We start from the raw sequence: 26,076 nt of genomic DNA, 5'->3' as shown, positions 1-26,076 counted from the left end.
AGACTTTAACTCTTGGAGGTCATTTTTAAACATTAAAAAATTTGCGAAATATTCAAAATTAATTTTAACAGAATAATGTTTTTGAAGCGAACTATCAATTAAAGATTTAACTTGATCATTAATAATGTTTAAAAAGCTTTCTGGGTAAATATTTATTTCCGTTTTAGGTGTAGCTATCCGGTAACTTGTAATACGTCCTTTCAAACAGGAATGTATTATTGCGACGTTATCATTGATGTGAATAGTACTATTATTTTTATGCTTATTAGTTCGCAAATGGTTACTCCAACGACGAAAATCCACTTCAATGTTGCAAACCGAACAGAATGGCATTTTATCTATTGAAACTTATAAAAGAGTAATCGTACCTGCGAGGTATATTTTTCGTGTAAATACTACTTTAAAAACTAAAACTTAATCACAGGATCTGTTGACTGCTGCTACTATTAGACTATGGTATATTTTCATCACAAGCACCAAAGTAACGGCTCTATTCTGCTTCTGAAAAACCATAAAACTTAGGTTAGAAATAGTGTACACACAAAAATGTAATTTAGACTTAAGTACGCGGTACAAGAACCGCGGTCATTTCTTTACATAAAAACCTGTGATTATAATATTATTATTTAAGATAGCTCAAATCTATTTTAAAAACCAAAAGAAAATCATTACCTCCTTTTTTAATTGATTATCAATACCTCAGATGATTGTCATATCGTATTTTTAATCGTAAATTGTAAGATCTTATTCACTGTGCGACGATCTCTGTTTCCCAAAGGTATTAAGGAATTTTAACATTTAGGAGTCCTGAAAAAACAAAAATACATGAGTTTAAGTATCCATAGGTGTTAATGATCGTGAAGCAATTAGTTAAATAGTTAAAGACTTACCTTACAATGTTGAGACAAGAGTTTCTTCGAATTACAGGTAATTCATGAGATTTATTAATTTTAGTTAAGTTTAGTAAGTAAACTGTGAGTGAAAATTATTTATTATGACATAGGTCTAACATGCAGCAAAAATTACGAAATTATGAATGTACCTAAGTTTCAAATTGCAATTATTGTTGTTTGCATTGTTTTACGTAGGGTTGTCGCACAAAGAATATAAATAATATTATCATTACAGAAATAACAAGTTGTAGCTTGTTAAAAATAATGCAGAATCAATGACTAAAGTTGCGTACTTGTTCAAAACTAATTATTTTTAGCATATTAAAATCTGCGATCCGTTTGGTTAAATAGATATTAATAAATTTTTACTTTGGCAAAAAATCTCACAGACGGTGTTATTTGTCTACTTTAGATTTTCATATTCTCCTATCAACCTAATAACTATAATTCATAAAATATAATCATAAAATAATTATATCTATAAAAATGATAATCCTTACGAATTGCTAAATTAGCAATGAGTAAAAAATCATACGATGTAACGTGATCACATAAAGCGAAATATTGCATTACAATAAGAATCCCTTAGTCGATACTTTTTTGGATTTACACGAGTATAATACGTACATAATAAATTGTATTGTCGTTTATAATGTTTGCTTTGATTGCGCACGTTTTAAATTATTCGAGGTAACACTTCACATTTGCTTATAAGCAAAGACATGTTGGTTAGCGATCATTACTTTCTAGTGCTGATATAATATTTGGTTCAATACCATACCCCAGCTACTGGTTTTCAGCTAAAATCTAGAAAGTAAATCGTTCAACAAAACAAAAGTTTTACTTCTGAATATCTTTAGTATACTCGTACTTCATCGCCACCTAATTTGCCAGAATTCACACCAGTAAAGATGTAAGTACTATATTATTACTCGATTAATTTCTATCTTGATTTTTCAGTGTTTGATGTAATCGAACCTTGTTCAATTTTATTTAAAACAAACGTTTTATATGAAATTAATGTGTGAGTAACATAACGTTTAATAAATGTTTATAATTAATTCATAAATTAAACTTTCAGGTCGGACTGCGAGAGTGACATCGTTCCCTTCAACAATGAACGTAAAATAGAAAGTTCCCATAAACGGACAACATCGACAGGCAAACGCAAGACACCCACAAAATCTGCGATTATAAGGTAACTATACGGTACAATAAAATTATATTAAATTATAATGAATATACGAGTACGTGTTAATATTATTCTTTACTCCTTGTTGCAGCAAAAAAAATAAGACAGATATATTCGGGCTCCGACATGAACGGAACGATGAATGTGATGGCTCGTCAACGCCTGTGTTGTCTACGTTCTTCGTTACAAGATTAGCAAACGGCAACGAGCGCCGGACTGCAAACACCTCCGGCGAGTACTATATTGACCTCAAGGTGTATCAAACTAATGACGCTCGTGAAACAGACTCTCAAGAACTATGGAGGAAAGCGCTACTTCGATTAAAACTCCAGACTGACGGTGACACCATCCAGTGGCGTAAACTCCAAGCGTTCGTGCAGTCTGCAGATGAGCTGTTTATGAAGCCGCCAACGTTTTTTTCGTCTAATGCATAAGATCAATTACTTGTGTCATATTTTAAATACAATTTAATCAATATATTATTACACTTTTAGTTTGTTTTTTATTATGTGCCTTGCGATGAAAAAGCATACTGCGTACCAGTCTGTGTTACAGACGATTGTACCAGTTGTGAGCGCGCAATAGCATATTTAAAATACAAACATTGCCTGTTGGTTCCTATCGTTATTGCGATGAAAAAGCATACTGCGTTTGAGTCTGGATCAGACAACAGAACCAGTTGTGAGCGCGCAAAAACGAAAACATTACAAACATTGCCTGTTGGTTCCTATCGTTATTGCGATGAAAAAGCATACTGCGTTTGAGTCTGGATCAGACAACAGAACCAGTTGTGAGCGCGCAAAAACGAAAACATTACAAACATTGCCTGTTGGTTCCTATCGTTATTGCGATGAAAAAGCATACTGCGTTTGAGTCTGGACCAGACAACAGAACCAGTTGTGAGCGCGCAAAAACGAAACCATTACAATCAAGTCGTTTCGATGGTGTATCACCGTTGGAACGCAATACAACAAGTCGTTTTAATGGTTTAATATCATTTTAACGCAATTCAATGAATCAAGTCGTTTCGATCACGTTGGAACGCAATACAACAAGTCGTTTTAATGGTTTAATATCATTTTAACGCAATTCAATGAATCAAGTCGTTTCGATCACGTTGGAACGCAATACAACAAGTCGTTTTAATGGTTTAATATCATTTTAACGCAATTCAATGAATCAAGTCGTTTCGATCACGTTGGAACGCAATACAACAAGTCGTTTTAATGGTTTAATATCATTTTAACGCAATTCAATGAATCAAGTCGTTTCGATCACGTTGGAACGCAATACAACAAGTCGTTTTAATGGTTTAATATCATTTTAACGCAATTCAATGAATCAAGTCGTTTCGATCACGTTGGAACGCAATACAACAAGTCGTTTTAATGGTTTAATATCATTTTAACGCAATTCAATGAATCAAGTCGTTTCGATCACGTTGGAACGCAATACAACAAGTCGTTTTAATGGTTTAATATCATTTTAACGCAATTCATTCTTTGTTTCTTTTAATTCACACAATTTATCAAAATTTGAGAATCAAGTGAATTGCTCAAAACCCATTGGGCGTTCTATTCCATGATATGTATCGCTCATAACCTATTGGGCATTCTGTCCCACGACGCGAATGCGCATGCATGAGCGAAGGAGTGGGACAGAATGCCCAATAATATACTACTGACCGACCGTACATAATGCAGTATTTTGTTAAAACACGGCATGTTTTAGTGAAATTAGAAAAGTGTTGAATATGAGTAGTTGTGTGGAGCGCTCCGGTGCGCCGGCGCAGGCTGTGCGCGCTCGCTAGTGACGTCACTGTTGTCTGATCACGGTGTTTAGCTAGCACCTCATAATAAACAAATACACCATTTCACCGGCCCGAGACATTTTCATGGAAACGGCATACTTCATCTAAACTGTATTCGTTTTGAATAATTTAAATATATCAATAAGTTTTGCGAGCTTGATTAAAAAAATAAACAAATATTTTTGTATTTTATTAAATGACTAAATAATCAAAGATATATTAGAATCAAAATCATATTAATTTATTATCAAACTGACCTGCGTAAACTGTAAGGCGTCTCGATTTAACCGCACAAGTTAAAGTAAAAGCAATCTTTGTCACAACACCTCAGTTTGGTAAACACTGGCCGGCAGCGGTGGTTCAGGCACATATCACTTGTATAATATTGATTTAAGTTTTCAAACACGTTACGAATCTCGTTTTTCAGCGTTTGACCGCGGTCAGCTGAGATGGGCTTGTGCGCCGGCGTCGCTCGCGGCACTGACTCGCTGCGCGCGCGCACTCCACCTTATCGACAAACCTTTCGCACCCGATAAGCGAACTGTCGAACTGTTAAGTGTGTACCAGCGGAGCTACATGTATTCCCTGAGCTAGGAACGCGACGATCGTGACGACAACACAACACAGCTCTGCGTTATGCGCATCAGGAACAAAAGACTACTAATATTAAAGTAATGAGCTCATTACAACCAAATATCTATTATGTAGGGACGAGAGAGTTTACTGTTTATCTATTGATAATACACTCATTCTAATACCAGTTATCAGGTAGCGATATGAGTTTTGGAATATTAGAGCATTTCGTTAAACGTCAGCGCTCGATCTGTTCAAACATTTAGAGAAATAGGAGGTCACGGTCGGACGTCGACGCTTCATTATTTCCGTGGTTGGCGGTTGTTCAAAACATCTCGCTTTTCTCTAGTAAACACAATCAAACTGAACACTAAATACTTTGTAGAATACTCCTAGTAATACTAATTGCGATTTTACGCTTGTGATCTATAGAAGATAAGCAAATATCGTTTCGAAATTTTGTCTTTTTGGAAATTGTAAGAAATTGAAGGTCATCTTGTAAAACCAAAGTTCTTAACTAAAATTGTACAAAGTACTCACGACCCTCAATAGAAGACGAACAAACAGTAAAGTATTATTTGTTCAAAACCTGTTGTTGACATATTTCTCCTAAGTGAATTTCCCGTTGGCAACATCGTATCATTTGCGATAAAAACTATTTATAATGATTTCTGAAGCTAACAGTTATTTTGAGCTCGTGGTTGCGCGGCTGGCAAGATGCTGGACATGGGTTCGATTCGCAACTCGGACAAACAGAAAAAAAAAACAATATTGTTCACGACTAAATAATCCCACCAAAAACATTAAATGTAAAAAATGCCAAGTCTCTCGATGCAGTCTTTCCATCGTAAAAAGTTTTGAGATCTCATAGAAGCCAAGTCCTATTCAAAATATTTTGTAGTTATAAATCAACATTTAGTAATTGTATCAATAGTTTTCTTTATATTATAATTATAGTGACTTGGCAATGAGCACAAGAAGAAACAAATAAAACGGCATATTTGTAGGAGTTGAAAGTTACACACACCGCATGCGTAAACATTAATATCACAAAATTAATTTTCTTTTGGTTTATCCGTGTCGTCCCAACCGAATTTCGGCAACGGCAGTCAGTCTTAGTGTACTCTCGATTCATTTACTTTCATAAAGCGATGGCCCGTAAGGTATTCTTAATTATTGTATTGGAGCATGTAGTCGGTAGTGACCATCATGATTCACACATAACAAATAATCTGATCACTGGTCTCGTCAGTAACATTTGCACATAATTCCAGGCATCAAGCAGCTTTTAATTTGTGCTCATTGCCAAGTCACTATAATTATAATATAAAGAAAACTATTGATACAATTACTAAATGTTGATTTATAACTACAAAATATTTTGAATAGGACTTGGCTTCTATGAGATCTCAAAACTTTTTACGATGGAAAGACTGCATCGAGAGACTTGGCATTTTTTACATTTAATGTTTTTGGTGGGATCTCATTTATTTTTTGTAAGTGTATTTCTTTCTTTTTTTTTAGGTGTCATAATTTCTAGGACTTCAGCTACTGCTTTGCTTAGAACCCATTCTCTATCTCTATCTCTTTTGTTTCTTCTCTGAGACTTCGTTACTTCTAATGTAAACAAGCTTAAACTTATATATATATGCATATATATATCTACTAACTTACAAACTATAGCTAAACTAAACTAAATAACACGTAAAGTTCTCCGAATATCAATTATCACTACAATATTTTTTAGTTTCGAAATGGTTTTTCATAGACAGGTGGCGCTATCAAATGAAAATTATCGAATTATTCTGAAGTACTACTTAGACTGCGCTTTGTAACGAAACCATAGCGCGATTCAGACACGTACAACGCCATCTATCGAGCGCGCATACAATATTTATCGCAATACAATGGAGTTTTAGCTTTATTAATTTAATGAATTATGAATTTTATGTATTAATTTGTATTAATGATAGTCTGTGTATTACATTTATATTATTCTTTTCTATTCTATGTATGTATTCATCCAATTGAATAGGTACTTAAACAACGAACAAAGTTAACAATGCAGTCAAAATCCATACATAATGTTCTTGCCAAACCGCAAATATAAAATTGTTTTCTATGGCATATTATTTTTTAATGTTTTTATAATTTTTCCTTTATATGTGGCTAAGGACTTATCTTGGTGCAAAATTTGAAGTTTCTAAGTCTGCTAGAAGTACCTTAGATTTTTGATGATCTGTCAGTGAGTCAGTGAGTCAGTGAGTCAGTGAGTGACAAAATGGTGTAACTTTGATCGACCGTAACTCCTAAACCATTAATTCAATTGGCATGTAATTTCGAACTTAAGCTTGTTCTAATGCCTACTATTATTCCCCGAAAAGCTAAACTCCTAGCTTTGTCCACGTCGAAGATACAGGGGGGGCGAAACAGCCGCGAATCGCTTCGAGAAAAGATGGTACGGCCGTGCCCGTTTTGCTCGAGACTTGGCAGGGGCACTGCCGTGCCCTCAGATTTGAACATAGCACACATGTATTTATTAAAATGTAAAGTATTTTTTTCCATTTTCTTGTAGGTTAAATGAGCGTAAAATTAGATATGAATTTTATAGAAATAGTAGCTATTTGCCTCGAAGGTTATCTCGGATTTGAATTCAAGCCTGGTAAATGATTATTTTTCATATTGTATAGACTGTAACACAACATACAGAGAGAAAGGTTTTTGTTGTACTCTATAGACTTTCGCCTAAAACCTTATTTATGTTTAAACTGTATTAACAAGTCTATACTACATACACAGTCCTTCAGCGAATATAATAGTAAAATGATGATGTACGCGGAATGCGGCGTAGTACCGAAAGCAACTAAACAAGCGAACAAACACGTGAATACTTGACCGATTTTTTTTAATGCGAGACAATCTATTTAAAGCTTTGGAAGCTGTATTCTCATGCGTTCAATTCTAAGCCTTGTTCTCTTTTATTGAGTATTTTTATAGTCTCGTATTTTTGTGGATAGCCCTGGTGTGTTTTATTGAACTGATTCATTATTTCAATGTGAAATATGTATGTGAATACTCACAATTGTGATATGTCTGGTTTATGAATCTATCTTTTAGTGTTTTTTGGAAAATTTGTTATTTAATTTTGATTTTTATATTACTAACGAAAAGTTAAATTTATTCGGTAGATATGCTGACTATTATGTTTAACCCCAAAGTTTGCTTGTAAGGCTGCTTCTCTCTCTTTATGTTTAGACGATCGGATGAATTTTGATGGAATTTTGCATTGAGTTAGCTGATACCCTGGATAAATGCAGGCTACTTTTTATAAGCAGATAATACCACAGGGCGTATCTAGTAAAATAAATGATAGGAACTATAACTGACCTAGTTGATAATATATAAAGTATTTTCCACTAACGGCAATATTCGCAACTATATTATTTATTTTAAAAAGCATCGATTATTTCTCAATGTCCACCGTAAAGGTGCTTATCGATGATTAAAACAAAACCCACGCGAGTGAACATTTGATACATATTATAATAACCAGGTTACTCGAATTGATTCGCTATGGTTATGTCGTGTTGGCGGTGTACCGCAGCATCTAGTAACACCTATTTAAATATTATATGGCTGAGCAAATCATATACATTTCTTAGAAGATATAAAAGAAAATAGAAGCTCTTCCATGTATTATATTGCTGAACCAAGAAAGTACCAACATTTCTTAAAATTACTTTTATTTATTTATTCGGAATAACAAACAGTTACATATTGGATCTTATAGAATAATTTATAACAAATAATTATAATTTATATTTATAATTTATCTCCTTATATTCAGTAACCATTCGGTAGCTACCTAAGTGTATGATAAAATCCACATTAATAGATATTAAATGTTTTGACAGCCAATCGATTTCCAGGAAGATAGACAAATACTCAATTAAAAAAATAAACACGTTCACGTTTGTTTTATTCGCCTATTTAGTTATTCACACACTTATTACTGGCAGATATTATACTTATTACATCCCAACTACACGTTAAATATTTCGTTTATGACCTACTTTCCGCTCAAAACGTATCGTATTTGAATTTGATATCCTGTCCTTACTGAAATCACAACGCACTAATTGATGACAAGTTAAAAACGGTTTACTGTACCATATACTTCATTGGAGTATTGTCAAGTACACTGATCTATGAACGATTACACCGACAAATAAAGAGCATGAGTAATTAAAACCAAATAAATAGAATAGATTTGTCTCAACAATGACTTTCTTACAATACGTATATTTATTATTATACAATCTGTGATTTGCCTTCAAAACGAATGCAATTATAATAATAGTTGTTAACAAAAGTGTTGAAGACAATGGTCCAGATTCGATTGATGAAAAATAAATACAAAACAATTTATTTTCTTATGTCATTCTTTGATATTGGATGCCTCATAAAGCCATTATAGTAAACAGAAACTAAGTACGAAAATTTGCCTCAGAACAATGACAAATATAGAGTGAATTTAAAAAAGAGCCGTCGAAGAAAAATATCTTGTGGAGGTAACACAGGCAGAAAACCAGAATCCGATATATTGGAATTTGAAATCTTCATTCCGCAGTGAGCTGGCGTGTAATGCTTAAACCCTCTCTATGTGCAAAGAGTTGTGCCCAGTTTTGGCCAACCTATAAGATGGAATTGCTTTTCGTAATGTAAATATATAGGTAGGTATATAGATAAGAAAACCACCCAGCAATCTCAACTATGTTTTCACAAGTCAGGAACCTTTTCTCAATTAGGTCAAAGATAACATAATAATCATTCTGTTATTTTCTGTGTATTAGTATATAAATAAGTGACAAAAGTGGAGGATTAGGTTCTAGATAAATGTAATAATGCCAATCTAATTTAAACTCTATATTTTTGTCTTATTATTTCATTGCCACTTAGTTTTCTGTCAAAACGTTTTTTTTCTAATAGCCAGTATTTTTCTTCGCTTTACGTGAATACTATTTGACACGACTGAGTTGAAAGAAGGCGCAATTGACCAAAGATTTAAATATTCATAAATTAACAATCAACAAAAAATAAACAAAGCCATGTTTAGGAGCTCTACCTTGAATTCTATTAGTGTGTAAGTTGGAATCATTGTAAAAGGAATTACTCTTTTGAGGTTTTAATTCGATGACCTATAAAACTACAGTTTTACTCGTGCTGTCCAGAAAATGCTCATATTCGCGATAACCTTACCGAAGTTAGGGAAAAGGGTCAGGGGTGTTCCGAACATCAACAGCTCAGTGTAGGATTAGATAAGGTAATCTTACAAATGATATTGAACCGAACATTAAATATTTCCCAGGGTTTCCGATTGTCTTATCACGTAAATGATATTTTTGCAATATCGCGGCCATTTATTGCTTTATTTTGCAGTTTTATTAATATATTAGAAACTATTAACTATTTTAAATAAACATATTAATACTTTTTGATGTTTCGTCTCCGGGAACCATGGTGGAAAAATGTGTCAACCTTAGAGATAATGACAAAATTTTAAAGTATAATATTCTTTTTATCAAAAGTATACAAAAATACAAAAAATACAGCAGAATGATAAAAGCAGCGCATCCGTCTTCAACAGGAGAAATAGGTATTCTATTTATATATTATTTGTAGGTATTTTTATTATAGTTTTTTATTGATATGGGTTCTTCTCAAGATCAACCTTGGAATGTCATCTTGGATTATCATATCATACCATATGAAAATGCCAGGGTGTCACTGATCATCACTATCCATCCGTTATTTTCATCCTCGCAATATTTCAATATTACCGTTTGGTTTCCCTTCATATTTTTTGAAAATGTAACATGCCGTTCGCTGGCATTAACAAGACTCGTTTTCGAAGGCATCATCGACGCATCGTTGTTGTAAAATTTTCTATAGTTCTGCGTTACATGTAGACCATGTAGGGAAAACATATTGCCTTTAGACATAATATAAGAAGAATACTTGCATAAAAAGATTATTATAATATTATCCACTTATTCAAATCGTTTATTTAATAAGAAGCTTACATCACCAAGAGCAATGCTAAACTAAGAAAATAGTTTTGTCTGGTATACTGTTATCTATTTTCCAAGACAGCTCGAGGATCTCATAATTTCTTGATTAATTTATACCACTTAAAGTTAAGTAATTGTAGTTGTGGAAGCAAGGCAGCATGCTACCTGGCGTATAGCGGCGTCTCTCTTCCGAATAATACTAATTAAGGGCGGGCGTAGGCCGTCACAATCCATCCATCATATTAATACTATGTAAGTGAAAGTTTGTATGTATGACTGTATAGATTGAGCATCGAGGATATTGTTCCTCTTTCACGCAAAAACCATTGAACGGACTTGGAGAGAACTTACACGGACAGTTTATAAGAATGTTCCCGTGGGATCATTTTCGATTTGCGGGCGAGCCCGCGTTCAACAGCTAGCTATGTATATCTATAATCGCTATAACGTTGTTATAACTGTCGAAGAGTATTGTTTTTATTTTATTCTTTACCTTCGTTTTAAAGATAAACTGATAAAAATGTTAAATGTTTGAAATATTTAATTTATCCGAGGACGAGACAGTCAATCAATAATAGCCATGTTTTTAATTCCACGCTGATAGCAATCTATTCATACGTCGCGTTGTTTAAACGATCTTCTATGGTTTTAACTTTACAGTTTTTTTACAAAACGTTTTATGTTTCAGTAGATATTGAATCATGATGAGTATGAGAAATATAATTCCTAAATTGTACTACTTTTTTTGTTCTTTAATTTTCTTACCATTGATTTTTTACTTGGTTTTCATATTGTTTGGCGACTTCACGCTTCTTATTATTTAGGTGCTTTCTTGAGGCATTGGTTCTCTAGCCATGGGTCCGGTTGATCGGGGCATAAAATATAAATCAATTTTAAAGTATTTTTTGCAAGTCATTAAAAACGTGCTTTGGATTTATATAATATCAGCCTATATACCTACGCCCAACTATTGGGCACAGGCCTCTTCCCGCACTTGGCATCAATTTTTCCTCACGAAGTTTTCTTTTACCGTTTGTCAGGGATGTCTTAGAATAATTAAGAAAGTACATAAAGTACAGTAAATACAACTACCACAAAGTCACATTAGTACTTTGCCTGTCTTGGGATCGAGCCCGCAACCTTGTGTATACAAATCCCTGCAAAGAACCGCATGGCCACCAAGACATTGTAACACAATAGTACCAATAAGTCACCCGGTCACTGATAAGCTAGTGAAGTATATAAACTTGTTCCAGATAACGATGGCAGCCCCAAGAAACGGGTCATACGACCTGTCAGCAAGAGGGCACATTCAGCCAGCCCCATCGCGGGCCGACCGAAAGTAAGTCATTGTGCAAATATCGGAAGAACAATCATCAAGCGATGATAAAAGATAACAGAGGTTTGATGAACACTAACACTGTTGTAATTATTTACATTCAAGTGAGACTTATTGTAACAAATAATTACAATAAGCGCTTTGTAGATACTTATACTGTAAGGGTGTTCTTTGTTGATTTGACATTTCCACTCGTGCGGTTTGTTTCGGATGTAGCTCATGAATTTTGATAAAAGAATTAGTAGAAATGAAAAATCGGTTCAGTAGTTTCAGAGATTTTCTCCTACAGCGTAATATCAGTAGGTATCCGTATACATATTATGGATGTCAACCGGTGCCCATCGGTTTCGCGTGCGAAAACATTGGAACTACTTATTTCTTGATCTGTTCTCAAGTTTCCCTGTTTTCATGAAATCGTGTTCATGTCATTTCATTTGTACAAGGTACAAGTTTCTATAGGCAACGGGACTTAAGTGGAACGTTATTTGAATACTAATAAAAATATAACAAAAATACAGCCTTTGTTTGATGCGAGTATCCTTACTCACTGTCGTTTTATTTTCGCTTTGACGTCTCGGTATTTCACAAGCACATCGGTAAGCCATGATTACATTCTCAGAAGGATTAAAATAAAAATATAAGAGTAACTGTACACCCCAGCACGTTAACTAGCGATGCTCCGTGGTTTGCTTATATTGTTTCTTTCCTAATTTTAGAGCCCTCTTCATCCAAAAAAAGCAGCAGAGAGAAGATGTCAAAGTCTTTCACCTTGCAATAATGTAAGTCTGCTTTTTATTCCGTATTATTGCATTATATATATGTAAGTACTTTTTTAAAGTTATAAAGTTGTTTTGTTATTTATTACTAACGTCATTTTATATATTGCAGGCGAAGAAAGCATCCCACGATCAAATAGGTCCGGTTAGCGCTTCGGCGCCCGAAGGAATCGCCCAACCGTTCTCAAATCCAGGCAAAAGCGAACCAGGTAATAAGAGTTTTAATAAATTGATTATTTGATTCAGGCCCGATTTTTTAATCGTCAGATAACTTTTATTTGAGGAATAAATATGGCCGTTTGACATATTTTCTATACAAAACCTATCAAAACGTCAAATATATTCATCGAATAAAAGTTATCTGGCGATTGAAAAATCGGCCCTCAATCAAATAATCAGTCGGTCTAGTCCATCATAAAGATTTCCAAAAAATGTATGGAAAACGTATTTTTCAATTTATCATGTCATTAAAGGAAGATTATTATAAGCACTTCAATGATGAAATGTGCGGTAGTAAGGGCTAGTAACATTATGTAACTAGTATGTGACGTCACATGTGATTTTAAATCACTGTCCACTTGATATTTTTTTCGAGATATGAACGATGAACCCAATGTTTTTTTGGTGATCTGTCTGACGGACTAAATAATTTCTTTGTCTTTTTTTCATATGCGTCTTTTTTCCTCTTTTCTTTTTTAGGTTTGAGTTTAACACTCAAACCCGTTAAATACACGTAATCTATTCAAAATTTTTAAAATACCTTTTTTTTTACAGAAAAAGACATGGTCATGCCACAATGTGTATTAGCAAAAGTAATGAGAATATTAGCAACAAAGAAAAGGGAATTTTTGAAAATGCGGAAATCATTAGTTTCGCAACAGGTAACACTATAATTTTACGAAAGAAATTAATACATATCAGTACTCGCTCGTTTTTGTGTATGGACTAAGTAACTCTAAAGAATAAAACCCAGACAAGTTGCAATTTAAAAAGAGACAGGATCAAATGAGAAATGAAGAAAAGAATCAATTCCAGGAACCGAGGTACCGAGAACAAAAGCATTCCTCGCTTTATTACATAAAGGCTGAGGTTCAAATCCGATGCCTGTTATTGATCATGATCAAGATTAATTGTTTTTGTTTAATATTTGTACATTTTACATTATGTGAAAGATAGTACTTTGTTAAATTAATATAATAGCTTTCGTGATTGCGGATTCGAAATTATTTATGTATCAACGGTTTACTCGAGAATCAATTCGAGTAAACCGTCATGATAGCAGGATAGCCCGACTAGTAATCATTCAGTTCGACTGACGAACCTCATTAGCTCATGATTGACTACAGTTGGGTCCGAAACTAGTTGAATAAATAAATATTTTATTAATACTAATAAATCAATTTATGTATGTTGAAGAACACGTTATTGGAGAACTTCGCCCAATTGAAGGAGTTGGAAGCTCGGGCCGGTGTCACTCATACAGACGACAGCCTCGGCGAAGTTCGGATCCTGTCGGTCAGCGGCTGGCCGGCGCATGATCTACTCCTACTCGTCCGCGATGACCTTGAAATGCCACTGCATTCGGAGATAAGTGGAATGTTCGGTGAGTACCAAGACTCTACGCATACTTAAGAGATCGGTTAAGTTAGTGTTGGACTCGGTTTCGTACAAATAGATTAAAGACAAAAAGCAAGTCACGAGCAGACTTTACGTCGGACTAATCAAGGCAAAATTCGCGTTAATCCCCGTATTCTCTTTTACGTTAATAAGATAGGTTGCTCATCTTGTAGTACCTCCGCCTACAGACAGAAATATATCCCTAAAAATCGTATTTTTTAGCTAAGTATGACGGTTCATGAAATACAGCTGGGTGATAATAGGACAGTGAGCGGACCCTTAGAAATAATTTATTCTTTTGGTACGAAACACTCAAAATAAAGTTACTTATCGAAATTATGCAAAAAAACTAAATTATTTTTTTTAAATAATACGTTGTAGACGTGATAAAATCGCTTATCTGTCTATATCGAATTATCAGTACGCAAGTATAGTCAAGCGCACAATAATGGGTAGCAACACTGGTATTAATAGCGTCTTTGTTTCAAACCAGTAGGATCGATTTTGGCACATACTTTATTTTTACTTCTGTTGTGGCCTCAGGTAGACACGAGCCTTAAAATAAGGTTGACGAATAAAATAGAGAAAACATTTTTTTACAAACAATTGTATAAACTCGAAAATGTGCCGTAACATATCAGGTATAGATCAAAGGACTATTCTCTATTCAAATTGCCGTAGCTTTAAATATCTTTTAATTCAGGCCCACACGTACTACAGCAAATAACAGCCCAACTGAATCCAATTCCTGAAGAAGTATTAGCAGTGAGCGCTGAGATAATGGCGAGGCGGATAGAACTGCTGAATCTACTACGGGGCAAGCATCGGACGGACCGAGCTACTTACCTCACAGTTAGTAATCAGAGGGTGCGAATACTGTTATGTAACATGGGGTAACGTATGTTATGCTTGTTAAATGGGCACTCGTTGACGTGAAGGTAGTGTAGATTATAAGTCAGCGACAGACGTCAATTTAGTGTAGATAAAAGTCAGTGACGAATTTGTGTTGCTTTGATTGTGATTTTTCATTTTGTACTATGAAGTTAAGCAGAGTTTCAAATTATTTTAGAACCTGGAATGGAAAACGAAAAACACAGAATTTGATCATGAAACTGAGAAATTGCACAGAATGGTAGCCGGTACAGCTGAGAATTTAAAAGCTAAGATTAATTATTCTTTGGAGCTTGCTAAGTAAGTTGGGTACTATACATACATACATACTAAACATATTTCTTTTGTCGAAGTTTTTTAGTGTGATGACACGAAAGATTACTACTCTTGATGAGTTGGAAATCTATTGCGATAAACTTAAAAAGTGTATAAAAGTGTTTGACGAGTTGTTATAAAGTGGAAAGATGTAATTTGGTGTCTCGTAGGAAAATATTTAGTTGTTGAAAATAGGTAGTAGTTGCTGTTTAGTTGTTACATACATGTGTAAAGTCAATTCATTAGAATCCCGTGGGTGGACCGAGAGACCATGATGAAAAAGATTGAACGTTTACAAAAGGAGAACATGATTCTGCAACACAAGTTAGATGAAGTCGTAAAGAAAGAACCCGTCGAAGAGCCAAAAGAAGTAGGACAGTTGTCAGATGCTTTACCTAACTATCAGGTTAATCTATATACACCGTAGAATCTATTCACTATATTGCTAGTCAAGCAATTGCCTATTGCTGTTAGTATTATCATTTTGTTAGCGAACCACTCTTAGCTATTTGAGGTCTTAGATCACTTTTAACATATTTGTAAAATAAAAGGAAATGAGGCTTTTGTTATTTTTAGGGCATTTCTGAAGAGCTTTCGAAAGAACGTGCGGCCCGCGAAGCGCTGAAAGAAGTAGTGGCGGCCGCTGAGAGCATGTTGCGAGTGGCGCGCGCGCGCATCGCCACGCTGGAGCGCCAGCTCAAGGACACGCGCGCCGAACTCGAGGCTGCGCGCAAAAAGCACAAAGACCTGGAGCAACTCGTAAACAGACTCGCACAACATACCAATAAGACAGTGAAGTTGTAACACTCTACATTACGATCCCATTCCGAAGGATCGAAACTATCCATAGCCCCACTTATTATCTTGATTTTTTCCTTCATCCATTGATTGTTTTAGTTTTTGTTTTATGATATACTTACAATTAGTTAAACTCTCTATGCTAAAGTGATTTTTGCACAAATTAATCTTTCGTTCATTCATACTGATAGGCAATTTATAGTTTACCGTCTGTCTATATTTTCAGTATCGTCATCGAGAAACCAGCTACGATGCGCGTTCAAAGAAGTTGATTGAAGTTTCCAAAACTGGTGAAATGACAATAGAAACATTGTCGCGTCAACGAGATGCATTGGAGCTTAGGTTTCTTTTTAAACGTGTTTAATTTATAGTTATGGTAGCTGTTGTTTGTGAGATTAAAAATAAAGTAATGGTACTCAGGGTAAAGGAACTTCGCGAACAGGCCGAGCAGGCGGAGCGGTCCGCTGCGGCGAAGGAGGCCGAGCAGCGCGCGCGCGCCGAGTCCCTTCAGGCGAAGGTAGCGGAGCAGGTGCTAAGCATTCGGGTCATCTTATGTGATTGAACTGTATCCATATTAGAGCTGATTTTAAAGTTAACTTAAAATAGATCTCTGCGCAGGAGAAGGTTAAAGCGGCTACGGAGGGCCGCGTCATGGAGCTAGATGCCAAAGTCAAAGAATTGGAAGATCAGTTACAGTCTTTACGTGAACGTTCTGTTAGACTAGTGGATATGGAGCGTAGGCGCTGCCTAGAGTATGTGCCATCGAAAGGTTAGCTACAATTCATACATACGAATGCATAATATCATTACGGGTTCAAAGTCGAAATCAATTTGATGTAAGTACTCATATACTTTTATACCTAGTTTTTCATAATCACTTGCTTGTTAAACAAGAATTGCTTGTAAAGGTCAACAGTTCAACCCTTCCATCTCTTACAGAAAGTGAACCCTCCGATAGGGAAACTGAGATATGGAAAGAGCTGCAAGTTACTCGAGTAGCGTTGTCACGTGTGGAAGAGGAACTTCGACAGAGTCGCGCGGATAAAGATAGCTTCTTGAACTCACTGTCTAGGATTGCGGTAAAATTCAATAATAGGCTATCAATAACACATGTAATAAAGTCAAACCAAGAGTCCTCAGTACACCGAAACGACGTCGTAGAGGTAAGTTATTATAATGATTAAAAAATATTTACATGAATGTTTTAGCAAGGAGAAGGTACGGATAACGTACAAGAGAAAATTGCAACTGAATTGCTGGATAGGGAGCAAAAGATTGTTAAATTACAACATATTATTGAAGAACAACGAGAAAACGAAAAATTAATGTGAGTTAGTCTTTAATATATCTACTTCTTTAGTTGACCGTACAAGTATGCTCCAATGTCCTTTTTTGGTTTTTACTTTAAAGAACAAAAAAAGTTGCCGCAAAACTTTTATCACAAGTTTTCTACGAACAGGGAACAGAGTATGACGCAATACGAAAATCAGTTAGCTGCCCTACGTTTAGAAGTGAAGCGGTTACGAAATTATGACAGTTATGCCAAAGAAGTACCATATCAAGAGTTACACACAGAGGTACCTAAACTGTTACTGCAAAACTGCTAAATTAGAAATGGGTGTGTTGACTGATTTTGATACATGTAATTTGAATAGCTACTGGAGTTGCATATGCAAGTGGAAACGCTGTCCCGGGAGCGCACGGCGCTGGTGACGGCGGCGGCCTCGCGCGCGCTTATGCTGGAGCGGCACGAGCGCTCGGCGGACCTGTTCGCGCGCATGATCCGCGCCCGCCGCGACCTGGCCGCGCTGCTCGACGGCCGCACGGAACCACCGCCCCTCGACGACACTGCCCATGCCGAGGTTACTTTCCGTCATCGCTGCGAGTGTTGGATGACACACGATATTATTTCCATTTTATATTGTGTTGCCCAAGGTTTTTTCTTGTTGTACTTACAGCTACAAATTGTTTCGAATCAGTATTACAGACAGATGATTTGAGATCTTTTATTATTATATAACGTTCTCGTTTGTTCAAATGTTTATGCTTTAATTTGCTGTTATGGAAAAATATAATTCTTCCAATAATATACAATGTTTTGCTCATTTCTGTAGCATTACACTTAGTTACCTGCAACTAGGAACGAAACCATGTGACAGGGTAGTCAGATTATCTGGACAAGATGTTATATACCTATTATAAATGAAAACATGTTTGTAATAGGTGTCAAGATCGTTGTCGTCGGTGTGTGCATCGGCGGCGGACACGTGGACGGCGCTGCGGGCGGAGCGCGCGCGCGTGCTGCGGCTGGAGAGCGCCGTGCTAGCGCAGAGCCTGCAGCTGGAGCGCGAGGGCCGCGTGCGCACGCAGCTCGAGCGGCGCCGGGCTATGCTTGAAAGAGAAATCTTGCGAACACATCACGAGGGCGCCCCCGATCCCTCTGTATTGAATCCAAACAAAAATCCAAGTTTGGTATTTTCCCAATGTTTCTTTATGTACCTAGGAATAACCGTTTTCATTGTTAACATTCTTGCTTTTATTACGTAACTAAACAAATAAAACATTTTGTATTCCAATAAAACGTTACTGGTAACGGATGGTAACGGATGAACATAAAAGTGACGTAGAATAGTATCCAGAAAACAGTCTAAAGATCTAACCAAGCTTAGCATATATTATAATATTATAATTTAAGTTTGTCATTAAAATCATTTTCGCTAATTTTGTCTTTTCTTTTTTCAGATTTAGGACATTCTTGGATTTAAATGACAGATGATGCTACCACCTTTTTAAATTATTAGTTAGCTGCATGTTATTTTGTTAATAAATAGTGTAATTAAGTAGCACAAAAGAAAATTTTATTTCTCTTAAATACACATTTTAGCAAACTGTTCTAAACAGTATACACCACAAACTTTACAAACACTTTAATTACGTCACTCATAGCCGATGGCCGGCGATTTTAAACATCTTACACTTTTTTTCATCACGAAACTGGTTGCTCGACATTAATTGTATGTTTCTGGACAGAAGGTTATCTTTTAGCTGACTGACTGCCGGAAGCAGCCCTCTGAAAGGTTGAAATGTATTATTTTCTTTGACATTGGGCGGCGCGGTGTACACATTATTAATATTCGGTTCAGGAGTAGGGACCCACTTCTGTGTGTCAATGTTGGTGATAGCTTTTTTGCGGTTAAGGTTATCACCCTTGAATTGGTCGTCATTAGTTGATATATAAGTTTTCTTTACAAAGTTGTCCATAGCTATTTTAGTGGGTTCCTGTTCAGCATGAAACACAGCCTGATTATTGTTCCCTTTGTGACATTCAAAGTTCTCGAGTTTGTCTCGTCTACGGTCTCCTATATATTTCTTTTTTGGAGTAATAAATTTGTCTTTCGAATTCACGGTTGGTTCAAAAGATGTTCCTAATTCATCTTCAAGGATTTTGATTATGCTATCTAAATTATTAGCGGGGACTTCGATATGTCTATTTTCCATATGGTACGCTTCATATTCAGCAATCTTTTGCTCCAACATCTTAACTTTCTCTTGGTCTTTTTTCCTTTGCGTACTTGCTTTGCGTGTTTGATCTTCTAATGTCAAAAGTATTGTCTCGAGCTGAGATATTTGTTTCTTCCTCGTTTCGACGTTTGAAATAAGAGCCTCTATCTCAGCGTTCTTCTCAGTAATTTGCTGGTTTAACTGTAAATCAAAAGATCCATATGATTATGTATATCTCAGGATGATGACGAGCACAAAATTACTGGGAAATTAATGCTACTTACGTCCATATCCGCTTGAGTTCTCATTTCTAAATTGTTACGTAACAATTTTATGATGTTGTTTTGCTCTTCGTCCTTTTCTGAAAGCATCTTAATAACACCCTCTCGTTGCTCTAAGAGACGTTCTTGTTCTGTAAGGTTCTCTATATGACGCTCTAATTCCATATCTTTCTTTTGCAACGCTTCAGCAAGTTCCCCGTTTTGTCGAGTAGCTTCAAGCAATTTCGCTCGTTGTTGGTTAACCTAAAACATTTTATTTTTTGTTAAATCTGTTATAGTAGGCAATGGTCCTGCAGTAACAATCGATGCTTGAAAATAATAAAATTATTAGATTGGTACAGTCTACTGACCATATCATGAAGCTCAGTTAGGTTTTCAAATTCTCCAAAATCTTCTTGCAATTCAGCAATATGTGTTTTTAGAGATGACAACTGTTCCTCATAAGATCCCATTTTACATTCGCTGTAACAGAGTCGTTAAGTCAAGGTAAAATAAAATCGGTAGGTGATAGCATGACGAGAAAAGTAACCAGATTTACCTTTCCTGTAACTGCTGTTCCAGTAAAGACTGTTTTTTCTCAAGTTCTGATATGTATTCTTCTTTATTCATTAGATCAGATTTCAAACTTTCTTCTAAATTGATGGAATCCTTGAAATTTTGCTGCAGAGAAACGGTAACGATAATTATAAATATGTTGGTACAAATTTTGTATTAAATATTGCCTTAAGACTAGGTGCTTCATCTTGTTCTCCGCATCGCTGCCACTGTGGTGAAGTAGTCAACAGCCTTGGACACCTCGGTCTATCATGCAGCCGTAGTGCAGGTCGCATGGCTCGTCACGCGAATATTAATGACATTATCCTTCGAGCTCTTGTTGCCGTCGGCGTACCTACTGTATTAGAACCTTATGGTTTGGTATGCGATGATGGCAAGAGACCGGACGGTATGTCTTTGTTCCCTTGGAAGATGGGTAGGCCTTTAGTGTGGGACACCACTTGCGTCGACACTCTTGCGCCATCTCATCTTCCCGGCTCTTCGAGCTGCGCTGGCTCTGCTGCCGCAGCTGCTGAAAACCTCAAACGGCGCAAATATGGTAATCTAGTTGGAAGTTACTTCTTTGAGCCGTTTGGGGTTGAAACTTTTGGGCCGTGGGGGCCGAGTGCCAAAACGCTTTTTAAAGACCTAGCAAAGCGTCTCGTTCACACTTCTCGTGACCCAAAGGCTGGCTTTTACCTCGTTCAGAGGATTAGCATTGCCATTCAACGTGGCAATGCTGCCAGCCTTTTGGGCACACTCCCAGCCGGCAGCGATGCCGATGAATTTTTTGATGCATTGATTTAATTATTGTTTGTTTTTTTTTTTTTGTATAAAGCAAATGATTGTACTGTAAATATATTATTGTATTATATTTGCGTAAGTACCTCGTATTCTTTTATGGTCTCCTCTTGTTGAGCCATCCTAGATTTACATTCATCTATTTCATTTAATGCAAGATCCAAATCTCGCTTAGTCGATACTAATTCTCTTTCATAACTGCTAGCTGTACCTGGAAAGAGTTTTTAGTAAGTAATCACAATTATCTCTAGGCGAAGAATTACGTAAATTCACTTACTTATTTTCTCTTGAGTCTCTTGCAGTTCTTTGGTTAGATCTTTGAGCCGTAGTTCAGACTCTAACAGTTGCGCACATAGTAATTCCACTTTAGCTTGTAATTTTATCTTTTCTTCAAGTTCATCTTCATATTTCTTTTTAGTTTCAACAAGCTGCGCTACATTGATATTCATGTCATGTTTAATGCCTGCAAGTGACTCGTTGTAAAACTGTGACAGCTTCATAAGACGATGTTCCAAATCATCTTTCCTGAAATAATTAAACAAAACGATTTAAATACTTGCTTAAACCGTAGGACTTCACCATCGTATAGGTAAATATTTATTCATAAAACTCACTCGGCTTGTAACTTCTCTCGCGCATCCGCTATTTCTTCTAAATGCATTGTATTTTCTTGTATTGATTCTCTTAACTTGTTAAGTTCTTCGTCAAAATCGGTTTGTAACTTCGTGTTCTGCAAAAAGAAAAGTGATGTTTATTCCCTTATACTTTATTTTTTTTTCTTAAGGCTTGTGTATATTTGGTAGTATTGTTTTGGGAAACTTCACCTGCTCATGTAGCTGTTGCACGGTGCGCTCTAGCGTGCGAGTCTGTGAGCGAGCTTGTTCTAAAGCCGCTTCTAATTGAGAAGCTCGTTCAGCGCCTATCTTTATTTGACCTTCTGCTCGAGACAAGCGATCCTTTATGTAAATCTTTTTACATCTTTCCATCTTGAGGTCTTTTTCCAGTTCCTATTAAAATAACATTGCAGTAATGTCTGTATATTTATGTCTAAGTGTAAATATTTATGAAGCTTGAATTGCTATTACCTCTATTTTATTTTTATTCGATTGTGACCTAAGATGATCGGAAGTGTGCATTTGCTTCTTTAAATCGTTATTCTGTGAATTGAGTTCTGTTATCTGATACACCAGTTCTTCAGTACGTAACTGAAGGGCTATTGTTTCATTTGTAGTTTTTCTGGAATATGCAAAGAAACACATGATCATCAATTTTTTAAGGTTGTAAAACAAAAACCAAAAACGTACATACCGCATAAACTCTATAATTTCGTTCAGTTCCTTTCTAAAATCTCCTTGGGCTTGATCTAAAGAGCTTTTCAACATTTCGTTTTCGGCATTAAATTCATTAATTTTCTTAGAAAGCTTGTGTAAACCAATACCCTTCTGGAACAAGGAATATGAAGTTATTGTTTAAGAAAATACAATTCATATCTACTTTCTTAAATAAACAGGATGAGTTCCTACCTCATTTTTCAATGTCAAAGATTCAAACCAATCAATGATCTCCTTCCTCTTGAGAAGAGTCTGTTCGCACGTGGCAACTAATTTAGTTGGCATACCGTACAGCTTGTTCATGTCCACTGTCAGGGGAGTTTTGGTCGACGGATCTGAGAAATTATTGAGATCAAATAAAACATAGGTACTAGTGTTTTACGGTTCAGTTACTCAATAGTAAAAGTAATCGGACATCTGGTCAAATTAATTTTCTATTTCACTTCAACATTTGACAGACATATTAATACATATGTTATTTCTTTTATCTTATTGCAATTACCGTTTTTCGATTTATCGTCGGACTGTCGTACTGAGCACAGCTGTAGCAGTTGCTCGGCAGTTAACTTGGCCACATTCATGATGCGCAGATCGTCGGAAGGTGGTAATATTGCCTTCTGGCCCAAAACTGCCATCTTCTGATGGGTATTCCGCATCAGCGCATATAGCTCCATTATAGCTTTCTGCAATACAATGCTTCAATCATTTTCTCAAACAAAGATATAATTACGGTGATTGTACTTACGCATCATTTGTTTAAAATTAAACGATGCAAAGCCAGTATGTAATCAATGATAAGAATCTATTAATACCTGACGCTCTTTGAGATCATCTTTCATCTTCTCAAACTGCACCATATTTTCTTGCCAACTTATCTTTAGTTTCATCATTCTGTCACTTCGAGAAGATATAGATTCTGAAAGCAAGGAAATATAAATTGTTAAATGCTTGTTTAGTGGTATTGATTGAGACGTATGCCCTGGTTAAAAAGAGGTTGTGAGTTCAATACCCATTCGTTCAGTGCCTGGGTCTATGGACATGCGGTAACAAGTTTTGCTTATTTTAAGACTAGATGGCGTGATTCTAAAATTGTGGAATTGAGGCGTCCATGGTACTGACCTTTTTCCACCAGGGTATGAGTTCCATCACAATCCTCTAAATCTTCACATCGTTCCTGCTTTTGTATAGTTTCCTGAAACATAACGTCAGTTGATGATATCAACCTATTTTATGCTAAATTTTATGCGAAGTAAAATTCATTGGTAAAGGGAATGTACCAGAGATGAGATTTGGGACTTGTCATAATGGTTGGCTGGATTATCAAATTGCAGTTGCTGCCATTGTCTAACTAACGTGATGCGACTTACCTGGTCCGGTAGACCAGTATAACCATGATTTTTCATTTGGGTTCTCTGTAAATAAAAACGAAATCTTTACACTTGCTGATCTTAAACAGCGTGCCTTTTTAACTGCAGAGAAGAACAACAAGAAGAAGAAGAAAAAAAAATATTGACAAAAAAACAATAGTAATTCACAAATTGCATGAGCGATTCTAAGCTTTGCTTCGGAGACACCAGCACACATAACTTATTTTTAGTTGTAGGGTGAAGTTTACCAAATAGGAAAAGACGGGTGCATAATTATTTATTTACTTAATAACGGTTTACTCACGCGTATGTATCAGGATCACTCGACTAGTTTTAGACCGGAATCCTTATCCATGAGCTGACGCGATGGCGGGGTCGCGAGTATTGCTAATATACTTGAAATGTAAATAATTTGGAACAATGACATTACATAATTTCTCACCTGTGACCCGGGAACGGGCACAGTTATGACGGGGCGTCCGATCTTGCCTTGTATTGTATGGTCATTCATTTTCTTAGGGATCGTGGATGGTCTCTAATCAAAACAGATTATAGACGTTTGATTACAGTTCTCCAGAATAGGCTGGTTTAAAGGAAAATGTATAAATGAATTTATCATGTACAATGATTGGACATACTCTAGGTGCAGACACGAAGCGTTCGCGATCGGGCCTGGCCGAGCGTGGTAACGGATGCACGCCTGGTCGTCCAAGACCCAACTCATCTTTTACTCGATTGGCTGACTTTGGCCGTGACTGTCAAACAAAAGGTTTTATGAGATTTAATAGTAAGGCTGGTATTATACTTGAATGATTAGCGGAATGTCTGCGTTACCTCAGTAATGTACGATTGAATTAGAGAAAAATACTTAGTATTTTAACGTTCCAAATGTTGTTTAAAAAATATCAAATAAAATTTTTCTTGTACATTAATTAGTATACAAGGATCGTAGCGATATAATGTGTTCCTTGGATGTCCTTACAAACTGTATAACTACGCGTACCTCATCGGAACGTGGCCGTATCGTGTTCCGTAAGCCAAAACGCTGATGTTGAACTGGTATAGTCTCCCACTTTGCTCTCTGTAAAGTATATTATACTTATATAAACAGTTTGGTAGTTACATAAATTATGTCTTTATTAAAAAAAGTTGGAAACCACGTATTAATACTTGCTACGATCCCGATATACCGTGTCGTGCAAGTAGCACTATGTCAGTTCATATCAAATATGACCCAAAAGAAGATGTTTTGAAACTATGGTCTAGTGCAAAAACAGTTTAATTAAACTAAGGATAAAAAGGAACTTACCGTTACTTCAGAAGGAGGTTTTGGTCTATTGGGTAGCAATCTCTGTCGCCCAGGGGGCAATCTCTGCGGTATACGACACTTTATAGGGCCTTTTGTAACTTCAACCCCGTCTGTGAAATAAAATGATTCATTGAACGAGCCGGCTTATATATTTTAAGAGCCTAATCCCCAGAATCCAGCGTGCAGTTAGTACATATATGTATATGTATATTGTGTATGTGGTTTGTTGGGTGCTAGAGTGCAAGTCGCTTGGACGTGAAAAACGTGAAATATCGGATCATGATGTAGCTTCGTGTTGTTGGTCATGATAATGTCCTAGTTGGTCCTAATACATAATAAATTCAGACGTCATCCAATTACCTTGTCTAGGTTCAACAGGCGCCAATAGTGACATGTTTCATTACATAACTTAGAATTTTTAAATTGATCGCACTTTCGTGAAACGTTTAAATTGTAAAACTAGTATAAAGTACAAAAATTTCTTATCAATTACGTTCCAAAAGTAAATGACTTGAGGTTTTCATTTTGTGTAGCATATATTTAGAAGAAAACGACAAGCTTCTAATAAATAATTCCGGCCAGCTTTCTCGTGTTCTATCTGTTTTCTCTTCGACTAATAAGTTTCCTATACAATGAACCAAAAAGTTTAATTGGTCAATTATTTTCTTTGCAATGAA

At 35.9% G+C, this 26,076-nt stretch overlaps 4 protein-coding genes across 11 annotated transcripts in view; 2 read left to right on the top strand and 2 right to left on the bottom strand.

The window, feature by feature from the left end:
• LOC113508165 (zinc transporter 1) overlaps positions 1 to 8,628 on the bottom strand; it is a 34,916-nt gene extending 26,288 nt beyond the window's left edge. Inside the window, exon 1 of one of the 2 annotated variants that reach the window (XM_026891136.1) lies at positions 8,542 to 8,628. The gene's annotated coding sequence lies outside the window, so the exon portion shown is untranslated. Of the gene's footprint in view, positions 1 to 4,152; positions 4,520 to 8,541 lie in introns of those variants that run through there. The other variant, XM_026891134.1, reaches the window with a different exon arrangement.
• LOC113508183 lies at positions 1,541 to 2,672 on the top strand. Its single transcript, XM_026891143.1, has 3 exons — positions 1,541 to 1,806; positions 1,975 to 2,091; positions 2,177 to 2,672. Coding segments are annotated over exons 1-3 (462 nt in total). The 5' UTR covers positions 1,541 to 1,804; the 3' UTR covers positions 2,520 to 2,672.
• Positions 8,629 to 9,963: 1,335 nt separating the features above from the next.
• LOC113508122 (myosin-7-like) lies at positions 9,964 to 19,124 on the top strand. 2 transcript variants are annotated; one of them, XM_026891100.1, is made up of 19 exons: positions 9,964 to 10,124; positions 11,796 to 11,881; positions 12,595 to 12,657; positions 12,767 to 12,863; positions 13,429 to 13,535; positions 14,071 to 14,257; positions 14,975 to 15,138; positions 15,341 to 15,462; positions 15,712 to 15,883; positions 16,054 to 16,269; positions 16,502 to 16,617; positions 16,696 to 16,804; positions 16,882 to 17,044; positions 17,215 to 17,354; positions 17,484 to 17,602; positions 17,735 to 17,852; positions 17,931 to 18,137; positions 18,499 to 18,743; positions 19,018 to 19,124. In XM_026891100.1, exons 1-19 carry the CDS (start codon positions 9,986 to 9,988, stop codon positions 19,049 to 19,051), a joined length of 2,604 nt encoding a protein of 867 aa, XP_026746901.1. In that variant the 5' UTR covers positions 9,964 to 9,985; the 3' UTR covers positions 19,052 to 19,124. The 2 variants fall into 2 exon arrangements, with proteins under 2 accessions (XP_026746901.1, XP_026746898.1); XM_026891097.1 differs by lacking the exon at positions 19,018 to 19,124 and having other exon boundaries at positions 15,724 to 15,883; positions 16,894 to 17,044; positions 18,499 to 18,988.
• LOC113508055 (COP1-interactive protein 1-like) lies at positions 19,112 to 26,068 on the bottom strand. Of its 6 annotated transcripts, XM_026891038.1 has the most exons (21): positions 25,760 to 26,068; positions 25,400 to 25,509; positions 25,094 to 25,171; positions 24,729 to 24,845; positions 24,521 to 24,625; positions 24,091 to 24,135; positions 23,843 to 23,915; positions 23,536 to 23,639; positions 23,226 to 23,406; positions 22,916 to 23,058; positions 22,701 to 22,834; positions 22,478 to 22,628; positions 22,217 to 22,399; positions 22,007 to 22,122; positions 21,670 to 21,917; positions 21,479 to 21,603; positions 20,596 to 20,717; positions 20,408 to 20,519; positions 20,061 to 20,300; positions 19,433 to 19,977; positions 19,112 to 19,345 (listed from the first exon to the last, which is right to left on the bottom strand). In XM_026891038.1, the coding sequence occupies exons 1-21, from the start codon at positions 25,791 to 25,793 to the stop codon at positions 19,216 to 19,218; spliced, it is 3,096 nt and encodes a 1,031-aa protein (XP_026746839.1). In that variant the 5' UTR covers positions 25,794 to 26,068; the 3' UTR covers positions 19,112 to 19,215. The 6 variants fall into 6 exon arrangements, with proteins under 6 accessions (XP_026746839.1, XP_026746821.1, XP_026746828.1 ...); XM_026891020.1 differs by having other exon boundaries at positions 19,112 to 19,977; XM_026891027.1 differs by having other exon boundaries at positions 19,112 to 19,977; positions 22,701 to 22,831.
• Positions 26,069 to 26,076: the final 8 nt, after the last annotated feature.

The sequence above is a fragment of the Trichoplusia ni genome, chromosome 2, assembly GCF_003590095.1.
Source record: "Trichoplusia ni isolate ovarian cell line Hi5 chromosome 2, tn1, whole genome shotgun sequence".
Taxonomy (NCBI): domain Eukaryota; kingdom Metazoa; phylum Arthropoda; class Insecta; order Lepidoptera; family Noctuidae; genus Trichoplusia; species Trichoplusia ni.
Note: the sequence above shows the minus strand (reverse complement) of the source record. Positions and strands in the feature narration are given on the sequence as shown.

Bases quoted from the DNA above. Each gene is read 5' to 3' on its own strand.
- LOC113508183 (XM_026891143.1), top strand. The intron at 2,092-2,176 runs GTAACTATACGG...TCCTTGTTGCAG, and splicing joins ACAAAATCTGCGATTATAAG to CAAAAAAAATAAGACAGATA.
- LOC113508122 (XM_026891097.1), top strand. From the start codon at position 9,986: ATGGTGGAAAAATGTGTCAACCTTAGAGATAATGACAAAATTTTAAAG. The intron at 10,125-11,795 runs GTATTCTATTTA...AACTTGTTCCAG, and splicing joins GTCTTCAACAGGAGAAATAG to ATAACGATGGCAGCCCCAAG. The intron at 15,139-15,340 runs GTGCGAATACTG...AAATTATTTTAG, and splicing joins TCACAGTTAGTAATCAGAGG to AACCTGGAATGGAAAACGAA.
- LOC113508055 (XM_026891020.1), bottom strand. From the start codon at position 25,793: ATGTCACTATTGGCGCCTGTTGAACCTAGACAAG. The intron at 25,510-25,759 runs GTAATTGGATGA...TTTATTTCACAG, and splicing joins GCCTGTTGAACCTAGACAAG to ACGGGGTTGAAGTTACAAAA. The intron at 22,123-22,216 runs GTGAAGTTTCCC...TTCTTTTTGCAG, and splicing joins TGCAACAGCTACATGAGCAG to AACACGAAGTTACAAACCGA.